The sequence below is a fragment of the Lates calcarifer genome, linkage group LG14, assembly GCF_001640805.2.
Source record: "Lates calcarifer isolate ASB-BC8 linkage group LG14, TLL_Latcal_v3, whole genome shotgun sequence".
Lineage (NCBI taxonomy): Eukaryota > Metazoa > Chordata > Actinopteri > Centropomidae > Lates > Lates calcarifer.
The window spans coordinates 659,934-682,774 of record NC_066846.1 but is presented as its reverse complement, the minus strand read 5'-3'; the positions used below and the strand labels follow the sequence as shown (position 1 = coordinate 682,774).

General features: G+C 39.5%; 1 protein-coding gene across 1 annotated transcript in view; it reads left to right on the top strand.

Annotated features, from left to right (window-relative positions):
• Positions 1–21,848, top strand: part of ache (acetylcholinesterase) — a 39,889-nt gene extending 18,041 nt beyond the window's left edge. The window contains exons 2-9 of the mRNA XM_018693873.2: positions 7,613–8,135; positions 9,338–9,561; positions 9,684–9,944; positions 11,467–11,695; positions 12,211–12,456; positions 15,240–15,432; positions 15,895–16,064; positions 16,701–21,848. Of these exons, the coding sequence (XP_018549389.1) occupies positions 7,706–8,135; positions 9,338–9,561; positions 9,684–9,944; positions 11,467–11,695; positions 12,211–12,456; positions 15,240–15,432; positions 15,895–16,064; positions 16,701–16,822 (1,875 nt within the window). The 5' untranslated portion in view covers positions 7,613–7,705 and the 3' untranslated portion in view covers positions 16,823–21,848. The remainder of the gene's footprint in view (positions 1–7,612; positions 8,136–9,337; positions 9,562–9,683; positions 9,945–11,466; positions 11,696–12,210; positions 12,457–15,239; positions 15,433–15,894; positions 16,065–16,700) is intronic.
• The last annotated feature ends 993 nt before the right edge of the window (positions 21,849–22,841 follow it).

Sequence of the window (22,841 nt, the reverse complement as noted above, 5' to 3'; positions counted from 1 at the left end):
ACCTACAAATCTGTTTCTCCCTCAGCTCTGTCAGCCATCAAAATGTCTCCTCTCCACCTGCTCTCTGTTAATCCTTCTGATTTTCAACTATTATAATGTCACCATCCCATTAAAACCACAACAGGCTCATTCACACACTCAGCTCCATGATATACACATGAACTCCACAACATTCAATTCTATCAGCACCAGCCTGAAAGACTCCACATGAAAACATGTCTAACAGGTCACTTTCAAGCCTCGTCAGACTACCATCAACATAACAGAAACTACAGCACAACATGGTGTGTTGACAGCATCTAAGTGTTACACTGCCAAGCAGTATGAGTTCTGTTAGTTCCATTCTGGATCCAGAGGGTTAGGGTCAGTCCCACATGGTAATAGACACACATTCAGGAACATGAACATTGAACTATGAGCTACTGCTGTTTCGCCTGCAGTGAAATGCATACAATCACAGCTCTCCATGTTGCTCACAGCTGCACTCACAGCCATACTGAGCTTGTGGAAAAGGGCATCTTAGTCCACACTTCCAGACCCTTGGGTTCATCCAGTGCTCCAACAGATAGGATGAAATTATTAACTCACCTATGAAAATTTCTTTGTTCGAGACACACTGAAGCATCCCCACAGCATAACACTTTCACCACCGTGTTTCACTGTGGGGACGGCGTTCTTTGGGTTTTACGTTTCTCCCTTCTTTCTCCAAACATAAACAATGTCTCTATGGCCAAAGAGCTCTAGTTTCATCTCATCTGACCAAAGGACATGTTTCCAGTATGCATAATCTTTCTCCAGGTTGTCCTTAGTATACTTCAGTCTGGCTTGGCTCTTCTGCAGAAGTGAAGTTTTTCTTGGTCTGCAACCTTGCAGTCCATTCCTGTGCAGAGCTCTGGTGATTGTCTTCTTTGAGACTACTATTTCTGACTTTGCTAAGTCATTCACTAGTGTCTTTGCAGTTGTTCTGGGGTCTTTAGATGCATCTATCGCTAGTTTTCTTTCCAGGGTCCTTGAAATCTTTCATTTCCTACCTCTGCCAGGCTTGTTCTGTACTGTGTGGCTCTCTTTGAATTTCTTGATGATGCTTCTCACTCCAGTTCTTGACACTTGGAAATGCTGTGATAACTTTGTATATTCTTCTCCTGCTTTGTGAGCATCAACAATTATTTTTCTCAAATCTAAACTGATTTCTTTTGTTTTTGGCACAAAGCTCTCTTAGGCAACATGGTGGTGCAGTGGTTAGCATTGTCGCCTTATAGCAAGAAGGTTCTGGGTTCAAGCCCAGGGCTTTTCTGTGTAGAGTTTGCATGTTCTTCCTGTGCCTGCATATGTTTTCACCCAGTTCAAACCCTTACTGAAGTTTTTATACTGTGTGTAAATTGGGAGTTAAATCTCGGTTTTAACTTGATTTTACGAGCTTTGAGCATTACAAAGTCAAAGCATATCATTGCACAACAGTGGTTTGTGCTATGGCTCAATAAAAATGTCAGTTTTTTAGGGGGGTAATAATATTGACCGCGGTAATTTTAGTTTTTTCTGAAATAGTTCTGTTATTGTGTGCAAATAGAAATAATTTATGCTTTCTAAAGAAAACTAGTATGTTTAGAAATGCTATGTTGAAAATTCCTTGCTTTTGGGAAAATTTTGAAAAAACTTTAAATTTCATAGGGGAGCTAATAATTTTGTCCTCAACTGTATCTGCCAACCAACACTGTTGGTTTGCAGACGTGACTAAAACATGTTCTGCATGACAATCTGCACTTACTGCCTGTATTATTACACTGTAGAAAATAAATCATTCATAGAGAATAAAGATTTTATTAGCCCAGACTAGGCATGGCCCAGTTACTGATTTCAAGGTATACCGCAATTTGAATATTTCAGGGCAGGAGGCAATACTTCAAACCTGATTTCACATCTCCAGCACAGCCCATCACTCCATGCCAAATTCAAGGTAACACTGTCTTGAAATGAATGTATGCAACAGCTACAAGAGTTAGCATGTCGAGCATAATTGAAATAAATACTATAGGCTTGGGAGTTATTTTGAAGTGCTGTCTTTTTACAGAAAACAAAGTATTTATGTTCTGAGCTTGTTGAGCTGCAGGTTTAGGCTTACTGAAAATTACTTAGCATACATGTTTACTAATGTTCCAAATATTGTTATTTAAAAATAAAATAGATTGTGTTCAATGGAAGAAAAAAGTTGTTTTTCTTACAGGCATTTCAAAAGAACTAATTTTAGTGCTGTAATTGCAATACCGCAAAACCGTGATATATTTCGTTTTATCATACCGACAGAATCTCATACATGCCCATGCCTAGCCCAGACATGTCTGCAAATCGCCCCAGTTATTGGTCTTTGTATGAAGCTGGATCATCTCACATTTATATGTGTTACAGCTCATATCATCACTAATGATGGGAAACTTATTACCTCATTTCAGAGCTGGGCAAGGTTTTTTTAATTGAATAGCTCTGTAATGAATTGTGTTCCAATTTACATATTCACAGAACTCCCAAACACTAAAAGCTTGTACTGAGACTTTTGTTGTATGAATCCAGAAACCACAGATTCCTGCATCAGGTGGAAATTTTGCATGTCGGTCTTTCCATTCAATGTAGTACAAATTTTAACCACATTTTCATAAAATGTGGTTAAAGAAAAGCAGATGAATGTGTGTTTCCAATGACCACTGTTATGTGAATATTAGGAGTTGCTTTATGAAGAAACAAGCAGAAGAGCAAGACACAATGATGTGAGGTCATTAAAAGATCTCCAGTCAAACCTCAAACAGTGTTTGTTTCACACACGTGGTAACTAACATTAAGGTAACAGGCCCTGATGAAGGACTGTCTGACCAAAGGAAAAGAGGGAAGCACTCCACAATGTTGTCAGTGAAGTTCTGTCTCCAGCAGTGGAGACATAACCGAAATAACACAACTCTGATACATCACATACAATCTAACTCTCTCTCACTGATCTCAGCAGGCAGAGTGCTGCTACCTAAGTTAAGTGCTAAATTAGCACTGATGCCCTCATTAAAAGTCATACGCTCATCAAAATAAAGCTTCAGGATTTATATTGTTCAGTATATGACAGCACTGCTCAAAACATACTTCTCGTTAATTGTTGTCTAAAATGTTCTGTTAGTGTTTTGTCCTTGTTTACCATTCGTCTCCACCTACAGCACAGTTCAGCTACAACATTAAAACTGTTCTCCAGATCCTTTCTATGTACTGCTGGTGAGATTATATCGTCTGTATAAGGTCCTGTCAGTTTGAATGCGTTTATAAATGTGCAACAATGTCTGGAGACAGTTGTCTCCCATCTGTCAGGGTGGAGGTTGCTGTTTATATTTTGTAATGTATGGTTGTCATAGCGATAGGATTATCTTGGAGGTACCGTAAGGGATAGGGGGCAGCTGTGTGTGGGTGGGGGGTGTGAGGGGATACTATTTCTGAACAACTCTCAGTTGTACATAGAGGATCTATTTTGGTGATGCCACCTTTCTCTGTCCCTCATGTATACAGTCCTCACTGAAACAAAGAGGAGGACAATATCATCAGTTGGTTTTTAACACCACTAATATGGACAGTGTGAGTAAAAGCTAAAGAGGAGATTTAATCTCATTCCTCTTGTCTTTGCTGATTTACAGAGATCTTACAAATGCTGAAGGAAAAAAACAGGCATGGCCCCTTCATCATCTTGCCTCATGTAGACAAATGTCTCACAATATTAACATTACTGTCCATGTTCAGCAGACATCATGCAGCTGATATAGCTACCTCAGCATCAAACTACATGCCTGTGTAATCATTATGTTAGCTTAGCTTGCATGCAGTACTGATATTTTTGTGAGGTTTGTGCTGATATTAATATCTATCATACCACACTGGGTAATTACAAAACTATAGATTGTTATTTTTATAGCTCAAAGATGATCAGCACTGACTCCACAGATGTAAGAAATTTATGGGATTAAGACCCATTAAACTGTAGCAGTTCCAACCACACACCACCAACTACAACTGCTCCTTATTGCTGCATTATTCAAGTGTGTGTTTTTAATTCATATTTTCTTTTAAACAGCAAAATAGGTGAAAACTAGTTTAATTGGATTAGACTCAAGCCTTCAGTTTTACTGACTAAAAGAATGGCAGATCGCATGAAGAAATAAACAGATGAATCAGTTTAAGAAAATAATCAGAAGTAATTACGAGCACAAAATGTCCTCCACCATCAATTCCACAATCACCACCTGTAAGATTTTATTTTTGAAATGTAGAATTCTTATCAAAAAGATATTTTTTATGGAACACATCAGACCCAACAAGAGTCAACCAGGCAATCCTGTAAGGAACCTAGCACACTGAGGCCAGTGGACTTGACAGGTACACCTGAGTGTCATCACAACAGGGAAAAGAAAAGCCATGTCTCTAGATGGCGTCACCCAGGAGAAGCATACATAGAACTGGACATAGAATTGGTCCTTGGGGCAAACCATACTTTACATGGGAAAAGGATGTCAGAAAAGGAAGTTATTAAGAGAGACTCAGAACCTCCTATTGGACAAATATCATGAGAAGCAGTGTCATGCAGTACCAGATACCATCTCTGTCATCATCATTGTGGCAAAAACCAGATTGCAACTTTTCAAAGTTACCATTGTTTTCTACACCTGCAAGAAGTTGCTTTAAAACATTTTTCTCCCAAGAATTTTAGAGATGAACGGTAGTTTTGTAGCAGGATGATAATTATGATGATAACTATATACAGACATCCAAAGCTAAACTCCAAGCTCAGTTAAATACCATAGATAGTTCAGTTATTTTTGGCCTGCAGACCTAAACATACTAACTTCATAAAAACAAATGTGCAAATCATGTATTTTTGTTTAAGCTCCTAATGTTAGTTTCAGCCTCCAGCTCACTGACAAGCAAACAGGACAGCTATGCTACGCTAATGTTAGCTGTGTCTTATTTATCATTAATGTTACAGAACATCAAAGAGACAGGCAGTGCTTGCAGACAAACTTTAACAATATGTTAGTGCAGTTTTTGTTTGTATGGAAACATTAAGATTCACTCCGCAGATATTCCTGCTGAAGCAGGATGGCAGGTTAGCAGACACAAACAACACAACAGCTTCTCGAGTGGAGAAGTGAAGTCTGCCTGCACAACATCACACATAAAAAACGGTTACAAGTCTGTTATAATAATCGTTCTGAAAAATAGTTAAAATGATGCAGATTCTTTTTTCTAAGTGAAAAAATAATTGCCACTAAAACTACCTAGAGATTTCATGAAACATCAGACTAAAGCTAAGCTCTTACCCTAGCCTTATCTATTAAACCTCCTTACTTCTGAAGTGAAGGTCACAAGGAAAATTTACTGAGCTATAAAACAAAATACTGCACTCAAATTGAGGTCAGTCTTTTATTTTAAGATGGAGATTTGTTTTCAGCCAGTCAGTTTTACTGTACAAAGATTTACAGTAATATTTTCCCGGAATGCATTGAAAATCCACAGTAACATACACACAGCTTACACAGGAAGAAACTGATGAGAGTACAGTAATAATACTATGGAAAACAACAAAAACCCTTGAGACAGTTTTTGAGTGAGTGAATCACTGTTTTCCTTTGATTATCCTCACTTACAAACCAAAAGAAAATGTTTGTCACCAAAAGAAATATCCTTTTCTTCCCCCAGCACCCACTGAGTTACTGAGTTTCTTACTATGAGGAGATACATAAGTGCCATATTAATCCATCAAGCAGTGTGGCATTTACCAGTCTTTTACTGGGATGCCTTTTTATAGCCCCTGGTGACCACACACCTGTCTCAGCCTTTGTTACTGAGCAGTTAGTTAAACATGTCTGCATGCTTTCCTGCCTTCACAGTAGAGATTTGGGAATAGAGATTTCAAAAGTTACAGTGGGGTTTCATTGCTACATACAGGAGTTCCTATAAGGTAGGACACTGTAGTAATCCTCAATATGTGATTTTAATGGGGTTAATCAGTTCTCTATGCAACACTGCCTCCCCTCTGCTTCCCACTGTGTAATATGCCAAGGCTTTATCACAGGAAATAATTTAGAAAACAAGTCTCTTTGGATAGCCATTACTGATCTCTTTTGTAACATGGCTAATGATACATAGAGGCTGTTAATGAGTCTTCAGCAAACCAGTGGCAGGAATGTGTATTGTGTCACCTCATACACGTGTTATGTGTGTCCTCATGCACAATTACTGTACAAACAAAACAGGGACCCTCTCCAACACTGCTTTGTAGCACTACTAATGGCCTATACTCAACTGGTTACTACTCAGCCCAAATTTATTCACTAAACTGCACCATGTTAGCACAATATTTGAACTGCAATGATAAACAGCATATAACATGATTTTAATTTGGGGCCTCTTTTGAGATAAGCTTCAAGACTGGGTAATAATGCAGGCATGCCTAAAGGCTCCTACCATTTCAGTGTATAATGTGCTTCAGTGGTGCATGCTACACCAAATTTGCATTTAACAAATTATTCCACAAAACTGCAGGAACGTGGCAGCAGCAACCCCATGTACCGAAGACCCTGGGACCCTGAGGCACATTTAGATTACAGGTCCACAGTGTTAGTGGACTGATGTCAAGCTTTTCTAGTCACGTCGACCATTCAAACCACTTTACACTACAGGTCACATTTAGCCTTTCACACACTCCATACACAAATTATACATTGGATAGAAATTGGGGTTCAGTATCTTGCTCAAGGACACTTCAGGGCTGGGGCTAGAACCTCTGACTTTCTAAGTAGTTGGCGATCTGCTCTGCCTCCTGAGCCACAGCTGTGAACTAGTTCCTTCAGGGTTAGAAATTCACCTAGCATTTGCCAGAGGCCACTGTAGGCATGAGTCAGCAGCATCTCAGCAGAGACAGTAAAATGGCTTTTACAGGGCCTCTGTAAAACCCAGACAAATATTTCAGAACAGGAACCACTTAGCAACTGGTATTAGATCAGTTGATTGTAATAAGATTCAATCTGCACCAAAATGCCTGATTTGAATCTCACAGATTGTGTTCACAATGTGCTGACAGCAAAATTATAAATGGACCCATGCTATGTCACATGATTGAGTCCAAGTTTTCATTAAACAGCACTTACTCCTGATCTCAACAGGAGCAGTGAAATGTGTGCGTTTGATTCTGCTGTAGACAGACATGTTCATCTGTGCTACACAGCAGCAGGACTCTGACACATTGCTGCTGTCTTGGCTGTTTTGTGGGACCCCACAGTAGGAGCAGTCCAGAGAATGATTTGTTTCTACTGGATTCATTCAGCTGAGAGAATGAACCCCTCTAAATGACCACAGGACAAAGTTTAAAGTCTGAATGTAAATGAAGAAGGTTTAATTCTGTATTTGGCATTAACAGATGTGTGACCAAGACAAACACTTCCAGACTTCCTACTACCTCTGACCTCTCATTCCATTCCTCATCTGATTTCTCCCTCCCTCCTTCAGTCTGTTCTCTATCACTCTCTATAATTACATTTCTCTCTCTCTCTCTCTCTCTCTCTCTCTCTCTCTCTCTTTTTCCCTCTCTGTCTAGATCTGAGGGGAAGCAGAGCAGACCTTGCCCTCCCTGACTGGAGAGGGAATCACAGCCATAGTTCTAGCCACACAGACCATCTTTGCCTCCATCATGCAGCCCTTCATTCTTCTCTTCTCCCCAGTCTTCCTCCTGTCTTTCCTCATTCCCGTCTGCTCCACCCAGAACGAGGCAGACCTCATCGTTCAGACACGTGCTGGTCGAGTCCGTGGCATCCGCCTGCCAGTGCCAGACCGAAGCTATGTCACTGCTTTCCTGGGTGTCCCCTTTGCTGAGCCACCAGTAGGGAAGCGACGTTTCCGTCGTGCTGAGCCCAAGCGTCCATGGACAGGGGTGTATGAGGCCAACACCTACCCCAATGCCTGCTACCAGTTTGTGGACACATCGTTCCCTGGCTTCCAGGGCAGTGAGATGTGGAACCCCAACAGAGAGATGAGCGAGGACTGCCTGTATCTCAATGTGTGGGTGCCCTCGTCACCCAGACCACACAATCTCACCGTCATGGTGTGGATCTACGGCGGAGGTAGTTGGTCATGACTTACAATGTGGGTTAGGGTTAAGAGTGAGTTGTTCTTCTCAGACTCATTCCTGCAGTGGGGGCAACAGAAACAAAGCCTAAAGCCAAAGAAAATTAACTTATTAATTAATTAATTAAGTAACTGTAACTTTAAAATAGGTAAACAGTATCTAGCTAATAATGATAGGAACAAATGCCCATAGGTGTTCTGTGGAAATGGTCATCAGTAATGTGTTAAATAATGTAATCGCTGTCACCAATTATTCAAAATTCAAACTTCTTTTTGAACAGTGGAATAAGTTTATGATCTGTAAACATCTGTTTGAGTTCAAAATTCACCAGGGTGTGAACATAGCTGAAACAACAGCAAAATGTAGAATCACAAGTTGGACGCTGGAATATAAAACTGGATCTGGGAGCTTAAGTGCATTTGGGGTTCAGTATGTCGCCCAGGTATACATCAGCACACAAACTGGACAAGCTGGGTATTGACCCATTGACCTTCTGATTAGTGGGTGACCTGCTCTACAGTGGGCAACCCTGAGCCACAGCTGCTGCTACTGGTGAGAAATTAATGTGCGGCAACTGTAGCTCACTAATGTATGAGTCTCACTTAGGTGTGAGTGAGACTCATACATTAGTAAGATGTGGCTCAGTGCACCTCTGGAACTTGTGCTGTTGCGTCAAAAACCATAACTCCTGTCAATGAAATCTTTTTGCTGCAAGCATCAGGAAACTTTACTGAAGATGCACATATTTCATGTGTCATTTGAAAAATGACTGTGTAGTCACAATTTCAAAAGTTCCCAGGTTTGTGTTTTTGCTCTGCAGTGGGAGAGGTCAGTTAACATTACAGTCTATGGAGCAGGTGAAGGCCCCTCTTACTGCTCACAGACTGAGAAGTGAAAAACATCCTGTTTTCTGGATGCTTAGAATCCTGTTGCTTAAGTCATCACACTGTGTGAAAGCACATATTTGTCTATGTTTTGACAGTTTCTCTGGAACTGATCCCTTTTAAATTGTTTCCTTTTGTAAATACATTTTAATATAGCTCACTGTAGACTTAGATCTTTAACTATACTTTAAAAAACAGAATCTGTCCATTATAATCACCCTACTGACATTTATGTTTTGACAACAAATCTTCTGTCTGTTGTTGTGCATCATGGTACAGTTGGTTACTGGACACTGATATATAACATTTACAGGTTTCTACAGTGGCTCTTCTTCTTTGGACGTGTATGATGGTCGTTACTTAGCTCACAGTGAGACGGTCATTGTGGTTTCCATGAACTACCGGATCGGTGCCTTTGGCTTCCTCGCTCTGCATGGTTCTTCTGAGGCTCCAGGCAATGTGGGTTTGCTGGACCAAAGGATGGCACTGCAGTGGGTACAAGACAATATCCATTTCTTTGGTGGAAACCCCAAACAGGTTAGTCTCACCCACATGGACAGATACTGTAGTGAGGGTTGTTTATTTCTGGTTTAAACAAGGAATCGCAGTGAGTAAACTTTGATCCTGTTCTCTTTGCTCTCTTATTACCTGTGAAACAGGTTACTATCTTTGGTGAAAGTGCTGGTGGTGCTTCAGTAGGATTCCACCTCTTGTCTCCAGACAGCCGGCCTACCTTCACCAGGGCCATCCTCCAGAGTGGGGTCCCCAACTGCCCCTGGGCCTCAGTGAGTCCTGCTGAGGCCCGCAGACGTGCCACATTGCTGGGGAAACTGGTTGGCTGTAATGGAGGCAATGACACAGAGTTAGTGGACTGTCTGCGTGGTAAAACTCCGCAGGAGCTCATCGACCAGGAGTGGCAAGTAAGGCCAATTCATTCAGGAGCCAGTTACTGACATTCACTTGATCCTCTTTCAGGCTGTGACACATGGGCACTTTGAAATGCAGTTGGTCAGTTTTGGAAACAATTTTAAGCTTGGTTACATTTGGTAGTTTTCTTATTGTCAAAAAATCCTATGAAAAATCCTACGGATCAAAACCAACAATGAATTGATCCCACTGAGTATTGTGTGTGCCTCCAAAGCACAGCAGTCATCAGTCTATAAACACACCACTGCACTGGGAGACATGTTCCTACCTAGCTCCACATTAAAATCCAAAAAAACTAAATCATCAAATGTGGGTTATTCCACTGTTGAGAATAGTTCCCTACTAATGCACTTTTTCCTCAGATAGATTTTGCTTATTAACATTTGCTAAAAACAGTTATTAACTTCTTTTAGGTAATGTATTGATTCATTTAAAAATGAAGTGAGGATGTTGTTGGGTCAAGGCTTTTCAAGAGCAGAAATACACTAGACTAATCCTTTAAATTCTGCATCACTCTGACTAGTGGTTCACAAGATTGGACTGAACACCAGAAAGAAACGATTAAGGTGCATACCAAATGGGCCTCAGTGCCATGAGCAGCTGGACCTCGGCTCGACTACCAATCCAGGTTGGACCTTTGCACCATGTCATTCCCCCACTCTCTCTCCACTACCCTGTTTAATAAAGGCTAAAAAGCCCCAAAACAATAATTTAAAAAAAGAAAGAAAAAAAAAAGAAATGTATGTAGACTGCCATGTCATCTTCTCAGGCAGTGGATCAGTATGAAGGTCTTACATGGAAGATTATTATGGTGAGTGAAATGAATTAATCCTCTATCAGTCATGTGTAACCAATTTTATATTGTGATTTAAATATATATTATGATATGGTAAATTTTTAAAAAACAATTTAAAGATAAAATAAGCAGGAAGTTTTTGTCTAATCCAGCAAAAGAAATACCTAAGAAATCAAAGAACTTTGCCGCATTGATGCAAAGATCATATCAGAATGAAATATTGCCATAAATCAGGGGTGGTCTTTGATTTACAGAACAGTAATACAGAAAGATATAAAGGAACAGCTGCAGTGTAGCAAATTCTCTGACAGTTTACAACTTTTTATTGTTTCACAGTGAGGAATTACAAGGAAATAAGTAATAGTGGAGTCTGTTAGAAATGTCATCTAGTTTTGTTGTTCTAAATAATGTTTGTTGCAGTGTGGAAAATGTAATAAGATGTCAACATTTAGTATTGCGGTGCAGCATGTCCACCAGACCAGACAGCATCATATAAAACAAGTGAGCTGAGGTGCTGATCTGGATTCACGTGGCGTCTTGCCTTACATCACTAGATTTCCTCTGCTGAGTAGATGCAGTCACATTTAATTTAATTGATGACTGATTTCGTTCATGATTAAGATTTCATGATGTTTGACCTACTATATGTTGACATAGGGTTCCACAGTCACTCAGATCAACTCAGTGTGTATTTGGCTTTGTCATTTTCTTCTGAGCAGGTGCTGCCGTGGTCAGGACCTGCCATCTTCAGGTTTTCATTTGTCCCTGTTGTGGATGGCGAGGTTCTGCCTGACACTCCTGAAGCCATGCTCAACTCAGGCAACTTTAAAGATACTCAGATTCTCCTCGGGGTCAACCAGGATGAGGGCTCCTACTTCTTGCTGTATGGAGCACCAGGCTTCAGCAAGGACAATGAGAGCCTCATCTCCAGAGAGGACTTCCTGGAAGGTGAAGCACACTCACTCAGCTACAGAGAATGGACAGGGACTAAATCAACGGCAGTGTCCTTTTAAGAGAAACCCCTTTTAAAATGGACTGACCCTACAGTCCCAACATCAAGCAAAGGTGCTGCTGAAATCTCAATCACACTGTCTCCGTTGGTAATGACGTGGTTTAAAGTTATTGATTCAGTAGTTTTGTGTGGAGTTCTGGCTTATTCAGCTGTACAGTATAGTAAGTCTAATTAGAAAAAAATGTAAACCTTTGTAACAATAAAGCATTACATCAAACAGTGTTACCACAAAACAGTGATGCACTAGTCTCTAAACAGTTTATATAATTGTCTAAACTAATAGCTTTCCATAATCATCTTGTTAATGTGACCAATCAGAGAGAATCATATAAATCACCGCTTTCAGATTCTACCAATCAACAATCATAGCCAGTCAGCTTCATTACATCTCAGCCACAGGTCTTCTAAAACTGTACAAATACACCTAAAAACTTAAACTTCTTTCTGCCAGGGGTCAAGCTGAGTGTACCACATGCTAATGATATTGGCCTGGAGGCAGTGGTACTGCAATATACTGACTGGATGGATGAGAATAATGGTGTGAAGAACCGTGATGCCATGGACGACATCGTAGGTGACCACAATGTCATCTGCCCACTGGCCCACTTTGCTCGCTCCTACTCCCAGCACAACGCCCTGAAGGCTAACATGGGAGGAGCTGGCTCTGGTGTCATGAACAGTGGAGGAAATCCACAAGGTAAGATAAGTGAGTGTGTGTGCTCCATTTACCTCAGTGGTCCCTAGTAGAGAGCTGCGGTTTCACTATACAGCAGTATAGCTGTATGAATGGAGACAATGTGAAGCTGCTTCTGGTGTGACTTAAAGTGATGAGCTGACTCACCAGCTGGGCTTGTGCATCACCAAGTTCAGTCAGGAACTCTTTTCCTCACAAAGCCAGACTACGTCTAACAGACTGTTGTTTACAGGACAATTATTAGAATATAAATTTTAGTTTAAAAAAATTATAATTGCCATACTGATCAATAATAATATTCAATAATAATACACATCCATGGATAATGTTAGTAATAGTAGTAGTAATGTTAGTAGTACAGTAATACACACTAATAATAACAGTACACACACACATATCTCCATCACTACCACCACTGTCAACTTAATAGTGATGTATATTTTAACATATAAATAAAGATTAAGTAAATTAATAAGCATATTAAACAGAAATAACACTTAAGATTATTGTCTTTGCAGTGATTTTGTTCTGATTCTAACCATGGGATATTGTAGTTGTTCTTTTCAGTCCATTTAAATGAATACTGGAGTTAATTCCCTAGTGGACCAAGAAGTATCGTTGAAAATTTGGTCAAGCCACTTTCTGATTTTTCCTTTTGTAATGTTGACAGAGATTTGGGTTTTTTTGTTTTTCCAGTCAAAGTGAGTAGTTAAGGAGTGAGTTGGTGTAGCGGGAAGCATTGAAAACAGATGAGTAAACTTTTCCAAAATCCAAAATCATCGTCTGGAGTATAACTGAGAGGTCGGATAGTTCTGACAGCCTGGGGAAGATATTCAGACCTAAATATTTAATGATGCCAGTGTGAAGTGAGAGGGGAGAATCTCCGGCTGCAGAATCCCTGGCATCCTCAGAGTAGCAGTATAGATGATTTACAGCAGTTTATTGTATAGTTTGAAATAAACTGGGATGTTATAGATTAAGTGTTCCACACTGTCTGTACAGGACAGAGCATATCAGGGAACTCTGTGATTGGTAGTACCTGTATGATTTGTAGACAACCTTGTTTATACAATTAAACATAGCTGAGGAGTGATGTTAAAACCAGTAAATCCAATTAGACCTCATAGAAGGAGGGTTCTTTTATCAATGAAATTTAGGATATTGAGATTTGATGTTGGTGTACATGTAACATTTGACAAGGATGCATTTTTTCAGCAAAAATCAGTTACACAATCAAAACAAACAAACTTGTCAGTCCCAGCACTGTAGGCATCAGATGCTTGTTTGTGCTTCCAAACCTCATAAAACTATAGTGGACACAGTACAGTGTACTATAATCTGGGTACTATTCTGTGGGCGATTTTCACTTGTGCTGGAGAAACGGTTTTAGTCCAATGATCACAATTCACCATTGGTTGTATGTTTCAGCTTAACTGAACGACTGAACTACATTAGCATTTTAATTAGGTTTCATTTACTTCTTCTCTCTCATTGAAAAATGGAGAACCCATGAATATGTAAATAGTTAGAAAACTTGAACTGCAGGACAAAAGATGTTTCCCACTTCCACTGGATATAACCTGGAGGCTTCAGATTACCATATCACACTTGTGTAAATTGCATACTGGACAATAATTGAATTAAACTTTTAAACTAGTTGTGATGTCACAAAATCCTACTTGTACCTACAAGTTTTAAAGTAAACTTTAAGGTGAGTACAGAGATACTTTCCCTCTTCAGCAAATGAATGTGGGAACAAACTGCAGAAACAAAGGAGCTCTGTGAAAAAGGTGCACGGACAAAAATTTGTCCGTGCACCTAAATGCATGTTATGGCATAGTTATGCCATAATATGCATCAATGTTATTTCAAATATATATTATATATTTTGTAATAATGTTCCCACCACTACAAAATGTATATAGAACATGAAGTGATCCTCTAGGAAGAATGGGTGAGTAAGTCAAGAGCAGACTACATATTGTGCTCAAACAAAAAACTGTAGATAACACAATTACAGTTGAATTTATTCGATTTTTTAAGTTCATGAAATAAAAAGTATTGTAAATGGTAAATGGACTGTACTTATATAGTGCTTTTCTAGACATATGGACCACTCAAAGCGCTTCACACTGCAGGTTACAATCACCCAATTCACACACACATTCGTATAGCACTTGTTCTATACATTTAAGTGCTCTCTAACACAGAAACACACATTCACACACCAATGACACATTAGAGGCAGTTTGGAGATCAGCATCTTGCCCAAAGATAGTTCGGCACAAGGACTGGAGGAGCCGGAGATCGAACCACCAACCTTTCGATTGGTGGGCTCCACCTCCTGAGCCATAGTCACCCTAGAGTATAAACATTGTTAAAGTCTGGTTACTACAGTGTAGACAGACTGTATTTACTTCTGTTTACTTAAAGCAACATGATGTAACAATTTGATCTCAAAATCTCAGCTTCAGAATCATTGTGATGGTTCACTGACTGTAACAGGGAGGATGGAGCCTCCCGATCTCCTCTGACAAGTGCATAGTTCAGTGATAGTCAGCGGTTTAAACAGTTGGAATTAGGCTCAGCAAGTTTTGGACTGGGAACCTATTAGTATTAATTACCACTCATGGCTGCAGAGGGCGCTATTGCTTGGCAAACTTACATAGTCTTGCTTTTTTGCCCAGGGATGACCATTTTACCAACATCTGCGGAAGATGGCGACTTCAGATCATTACTGTAGACAAAAAATAACCACTCATCCTTCTCTCCTCTTGCTTGTCAAGGAGGAGTTTACCTCTACCTATTCGACCATCGAGCTTCCAACCTGGCTTGGCCGGAGTGGATGGGTGTGATCCATGGCTACGAGATTGAGTTCGTCTTTGGCCTGCCACTGGAGAAGAGACTCAACTACACTGCAGAGGAGGAGAAACTGAGCAGACGCATGATGAAATACTGGGCCAACTTTGCACGAACTGGGTGAGACATCGTAGACTAGAAAAAATGCATCTGCTACTTATTAACTATAATGAGCAGCAGAGTACAGTACACCAGAGAGAACAGAGCAGTCTTGATTAGGTTGCTTTGCTGCAGAGTAGACAATGTGGTCAGTTACAGATTAGACAGGAAGTTTTATAGTTTACTGCAAATAGTTTACGTAAGTAGTTTATAGTTAACCTCTATCCATGAAAACATTTTCAGTGTTCATTTGAGTTGTGATAGCAGCAATCCAAGTCAAATAGTCAGCTTATGCTTTTTCTCATTTTAAAGTTTCCCTGGGCTTTAAAACAGATAAGATAATGCTTTATTGATCCTCGGGTGGGTAATTTTACAACTGTGTTAGAATAATGTTGAATATCAGTTTATATTCAATTATTCAGTTACATCTGTTTGTAACTGTAATAATTCTCTTTTTGTCTCTTTTACCTCTCCCTGCATCAGAAATCCCAATGATGGGCTGGTGGACAGCAGGAAGCGCTGGCCCCTGTTTACTGTCAGCGAGCAGAAACATGTTGGACTCAATACTGAACCACTGAAGATCCACAAAGGTCTTAGGAACCAGATGTGTGCTTTCTGGAACCGCTTTCTGCCACGCCTCCTCAATATCACTGGTAAATACTACTTCTCAACAAAGAGGGGAGAGCTTTCAAAGATTACCGTAAAGTACAATACTATGCTGCTTTACATGAGTACAGTGAGCCTGCATTCTCAGCAGAATATGTTTGCAAATGTTACAGCAAAAAATGATGCAGCAGTGAAAGCCAGTTTTATTGTGGCTGAAGAAATTACCCAAGCTTAAAAATGTTTTTTCAGAAGGTGCATTTTTAAAGTAGTGTATGCTGAAGGTATGTGAGCAGGTATGCCTTGACCAGAGTGTGGAGTGTGGGAAAATCTGGCTTTTTCATTAGCCGCTGACGAAAGCACTGACAACTTTGATACAGGGCATCTAGCCATTTTTTTAAGAAGTGTGAAGTCAGACTTGTCTGTCAGTGAGGAGCTCTTGGATGTGACCACCATGCACAGGACTGATATGCATGATGTGTATGTATATATATACACACACACACACACACACACACACACAGTAAAATGAGACACTTTGCCGCCCTCATTACCTCCAGACCATGATATCAGCAGCAGGATAGCATTAGTGTGAAGCCCTACAGCAACTCAGCATAAAATGATATGGTTTAAAAGCTCATCCACTAACCACTCTTTTCACTGTGACTGTGTGTTTCTTCTGTCAGACAACATAGATGAGGCAGAGCGGCAGTGGAAAGTGGAGTTCCACCGCTGGTCCTCCTACATGATGCACTGGAAGAGCCAGTTTGACCACTACAGCAAGCAGGAACGCTGCACTGACCTCTGAGATTCTCAGCAGAGAGATAAGAGAATGACAGGGAAGGGGGAGGCAGAAAGAACAAGTCATGGCCAATTTCCTCCATAGCCTCTGAGTGAAGTCTAATTTCATTTATTTAGATCTTTTATTTTTATTGTTTTCCGTTTCACTACACACACAAACACAGGCACTGTGGATCTTTATTTATATTATTTATACTATTTATGTATGTGTTGTTTCTTCTGAATTTGTGTGTGTCTTAATGGACAGTAGGGGCTATGGAGGGAACTTGTCACAGAGGAGTTTTAAAAATGTAAAAGATCTGTCATTACCTCGGGTGTGCGTGCGTGTGTGTGTGTGTGTGTGCGCGTGCGCGCGCATGTGTGTGTGGCTTGAAAGCCCCTCAGTTTAATTCAGATCTCGACAGGCCCATGACACTGCCCAGCTGGTTTACTGTTGACTCACCTGTCCCGTTAATTTCCAGCTTTTGTTTGTGGATTCCTTCTTTCCAACAAATCAGGGTTTGTTTTTTGGACTCAACAAAACTGTTTATTTCTGTCTCACATTTATGTCAAAGCCCTTTTATCTTGTTCTTGTTCTGTAGTATTAGTATGACCACTATTCCCATACCTATCATGTTCTGCTTTACTTTGTTTGGGATATTTCTAAAGTGTTAAAGCCAAAAGCTGGGTTACATCCAAATCTCTTTCGGGTGAAAAGGTCCCATTGAAACATTACACTCCCTAAATTTTCCCCAGTATTGACAAAATCACTTCATACTAGTTTGATGTAACATGTAGGTTTATAAGTTAGGTCTTTCTATTCCTTAAGTCCTACAAAATGGTGCCTAATTCATATTACATTACAAAATATCACTTAAAATCAAATAGAAACAAGTCATGTTAATGTTTATGGCCTCTCTCAGCTTTGCTTCTATCAGCAGTTCAGTTCCATATATGCCAGAGAAACCACTATCTTATCTGTGTATTCGCTTATTGACAGAAATAGGGTGGAGGGGTGAGCCAACGAGAAACAAACATGTCTACTGATAATGTCAGAAAATCTCAAAATATCAAATACAATACCGCCAAATCCATCACACATGCAAGGGGAAGTGACTGAGGGAGTTTAAAAGATTACGGAATACACAACAGAACAATCGGACTATCATACAGGAGGGTCAAGTCAGAGCAGTTTCACTTTAAAGAGAGGCAGTAAGTGAAATTAATTATCTCACTTAAATAAAAACAATGCCTCTTTTAAGCAGGGCAGCAAATAATGGTTGTTTTAATGATCAGTTAAACTGCTGAACATTTTCTCAATTAATCAGTTCATTATTCTGTCTATAAAATATCAGAAAACAGTCAAGTGTCCATCATAATATTATGAAGTACATGGTGATGATGCAAATGTCTGGTTTTCTTTTACCCAAAAATATAACTTTAGTGAAAAGCAGCAAGTGAGAAGTTTATTTTTTCCTGTAAAAAAAAATCACTGAAACAATTACTTAAATATTATTGAAATAGCTGCCAATGAATTTTTATTCAATTAACTAATCAATTAATCAGCTAATGGTTGCAGCTTTTACCTTAAATCTGCTAATATTAGCCATTCATTATAAACTAGTAGTCATGCCAGACATAGTAGCACCAAACACCCGAGTGTTGACTAAGGGTGTGGTATACTGTCAGTGAATTCAATTATTTGGAGACAAAGATTACTTTATTTCTGTTTGAAAAGTTACATGGTCTCTCTTTAAAGCTACCATACGTAGGATTTGTGTGTGTCTGTGTGTCTGTGTGTCTGTGTGTCTGTGTGTATAGACTGGTGCATGAATGAGTCCTAAAACCTGGAAGTAATTTAGCATTGTAGCACACCTGGTTCCGACTTGTCATTTAATTTAGCTCTGACCTCTTCTACAGAAACTTTAGTTGGTCACAGTTTATTTTCTGTAATAATCCAAAACCTAATGAAACAATCCCATTGGCTTTTTGTGGAGGGAACCAGGGTGATGCTTTGGGGTTTGACTGCAAAATATGTCATCCCTGCAGGACTGTATTTTCTTTGCTGTGTGTGTGTGTGTGTGTGTGTGTGTGTGTGTGTGTGTGTGTGTGTGTTTGACTGCTTTTCTGTTCACTCTGGTCTTTATTTCTGTCCTGTCATTTATTGTTTTAGTTCTTTTTCTTTTCCTTCCATCTCCAGTTAATTCCTCCTCACATCTCATCTCTCCCTATTTCTTTCTTCTCCATTTTATTTTACTGCCACCACTTCCTCTACTTCCCCCATCCCCAATCCATCCTCCCATCTTCTATTCATCCTCCATCTCTTCTGTCCTCCTCTGTTCCCCCTGCATCTGCTCCTCTCCCTTCATCACCACTCCCTTTCCAGCCCCTCACCCTGCTTTCTGCCTCTGCTTCGTTCACCTCTTTTATCTTCCTCTGCATTCTGGCTATCATCTTCATCTCTAGTCAACCTCCACCCACCCTCCTGTCTCTGCTACTCTCTTCCTTTCATCCCTCAGCCCCTCCTCTCATCCTTCTTTTTTCCACTCCTTCCATCCCTTCTCCTACATCTCTCTCCTTCCACCTCATCTTAGTTTTTTCCTCTTCATCATCTCTCTCATTTCTCCCATTTTCCTCATCCATCTCTCAGTGCCTCACTTTTCCCTTTCCGCCCCCTCCCCTTGTGCTGTATCCCTGCCCCCTGTCCCATTTCACTCTGTTTCCATTAGACAAACAAGAAAGCAGGAGGACAGAGTAATTCACTCAGCAGCAAGATAATGTGACAGAGCGCTGAATCAGCCTCTGGCCTGCCAACCCACAGGACACAATGGAGAGATGGAAAAACATAGAGGAGAAAAAGGAGGAGAGAGAGGGGAGATGGACAAGGCATAGGAAGAGGTTGTGATGTGGTGGAAAGATGAAAGGATATTCAAAGAAATAGATTATTACATAACCCTTGTCCATACAAAGCTGTGTGAGCTGCAGCACTCACTGTGGCACTAATACACAGAAGATTCAATGTAATAAAGATTTCAGTTCACTTCATGGTTTGACAGTGAAAGCTTTGATTTATCAACAATCAATTAGAGTTGCAAATAGAAAACTAGAAAATGCTGAAGAAATTTGCCTTTTACTTTAGCCATGCTTTGGGCTGATACCGATTACTACAGATTCCTCAAAGTCCTAAAAGGTCATAGTTTACGTGCATGTCCTGTGTGTTCTGGATAATTACTTAGTGCATACATGATCTATACAAGATAACTGACTTCACAATTTCTTATTTTGTTCACATAAGATCCATATTTTATATGCTTCAGTTACTATCTTCTGAGAAGAAGATGATATACTTTATAAATTATTGGACCAGTTCACAGTATAGATCTTGTGCACACAAAATTGACTGCACACACCACCTTGTTCACATAAGATCCATATGTTTTAGGCACATGTTGTGAGAAGAGGATATTCCCCTTTATAGGTTTTCTTGTTTGCACAACATACATATTGAATGTTGCTTGCACAAGTATCTTGTGGGAACATGCTATAAGTTACTATATTGTGTGCACAGGATCCATATACTTCACAAGATTTGTTTTGGGAACAAGATATTTTACTTAATTATCTTGTCTGTATAAGATCTGTGTAGTTTTTACACAAGTTATTACCTTGTGGATACAAGATATTTTACCAAACAAGTTATTATCCTGAACAAGATAATAACTTGAGTATGAAATATCAATATACATGTATTGTTTACACAGGTTGTTGTCTTTGGAAACAAGACAATTCACTGCACAAGTTATTTGTGCAACATCAATATGTTTTACACACAATTCATTATGTGCAGAATTTTCACTGCAGGTTATTATTTAGTGTGCATAAGATGTGAATAATCTGCTCACTCTGGAACTCGTGGACAAGATCAGTGTGTTTTGACACGTTATTCTGTTGTGGATTTTTCATGTGTAATGAAAATCCATGTGCTGTGTGCAAGTTTCTTATGATAGCAAAATTCACATGGTGTGAGCACTAACCAATACTTAATAATAAATACAACTTTTGCTTTCAAGCTGTCATAGTGTATTGACAATGAACAAAAATGGAATCTTTGAGGACTTTGGGAGTTCTTTAGGAAACATTTACATTTTGATATGCTGAATGGGACCTTTGACTTTTACTGCCTTTTTCTTGTCTCTGTCTACCACCCTTAACACCACTATGTTTGTGTGTGTGTGTGTGTGTGTGTGTGTGTGTGGTGTGTGTGTGTGTGTGTAATGTGATTACTGTACCTGTCTCTCAAACTCTGCTGTTTTTATTGGAACACTGGGAGGGACCTGAGTCAACTCTGATTGGCTGATAACTGTCTTAGCAAAGTGTCTCTGTTGGCATGTGAAGCTCCTATTTATGGGTTGGAGTATTGTAGTCTAGCTTTAAAAAGAATCAAATATAAATAAAGGATTGTACCTGATGTTTAAAAAAAAACAGTGAAGAATGCATGTGTGACAGTCTGTATGAGTGACAGCTCCTCAAGCTCCTCTCATCCAATGGGAGACCCTGCTTAAGCTCCACCTCCCTCTTGCCCTCCCATCAAATCCTTGTGCATGTCCTGAAGTTGACCCTGTCCCAGTATATCCTGCCAAACGTGGACTGTTATTTTCTGTAAAATTTGTACTTTTGAACAAAACTATTATCAAAGTAATTAATATATCTTTAATGTTAGTTACGTTTGATGTTAGCAATAACGTAAATACATCAGTAAAGGGATATATTTGATATTTAAATACAGTGAAAATACAACATTGTAAAACAACTATGATAATGGATAGAGGTTGTGTTTTGAAAGCAATACTATTCAGAGTATAAAATGAGTGCCATAAATATTTTTTTCTGTTTGTTTAACTTTGTTTCAGTCCTCTGCCTCATTGTTGTTGGTCCAGTCACTAGTACTATAAGTGTTGAAGGCTTCTGTAGCTTCTCAGATGTCTCTGTGTATCCTGAATGCTGACTTGGTTAAGCTATAGCAACAGAAATAAAGACAGCCTGCTGCTTCTGTCCGCCTTGCGTTTTTATTGAGTCTCATTACGCACCGTCGTTGGTTTGATCCGGAGCAGGACACAAACACTCATGAGTTCATGATCCAAGACTTGTACTCTGTAAATCCAAGCTAAAAGGAGTCTGTTCCAGGTTGTACAGACTATGGTTCAGTTTTCACATCCTCCTAGTTTTGGGCTCAAACTATGTAGCATGAAAATAAAACTCTCTGTCAGATTAGATAATACAGATAGATAATACAATAATAACTTCAGACTTGGTGGGTATATTAAACCAGCCCTCTACTTTAAAAAAAACTGCCTCTGTTTTTTGTGATCTGGATTCATTCATTTGAATTTCAGTAAATTATAACATTTACCCAGCATAAACCATCATTAGAAAATCATCATTAAACCCATGACCAACAGTTATGAGCCAATAAATAAAGTTGACCCCAGAGTTCAGCAGAGTGTCATCAAACAGATCTGTATACACAGTGTGTAAAGGGTTAAAATAATCTATAATATATAAACACACATGAATAATTCTCAACCATGAAAAAATAGAGTTGGTCAATCAAATAAATCATGCTGAGCATGTGGGCATCCACATGTCAATCAATTGTAATTCCAGTTTTATATTTTCTAAATTCTGTTTTTAAAAATGTTGCTCTATCACCTGAAAAATAAATTCAAAAGCAAGACCTGTGATGACAGACAGAAAATAATAAACTTCTAAAAAGTTGGTCAGAGGAAGCTGAACTGAACATGGTTTTCTGGCATCATCATAACAGTGCTGCATGAGGTTGTTCCTTCTGTTAATACCAGTCATTCAGTTTTCACAGTGTGGATACCTTTGAATTACAGTAAAAGACAAACACTTTAGTTGAGAAAAGGTGGATCACAATGAATCACATACATCAGCCAGCTGTCAGGGGTATAAATGTCTGCTTCATTTGACATTTGACTATAATGTACTTACAGCATTGACTTACCAAACTCCTACAGGACAAATGT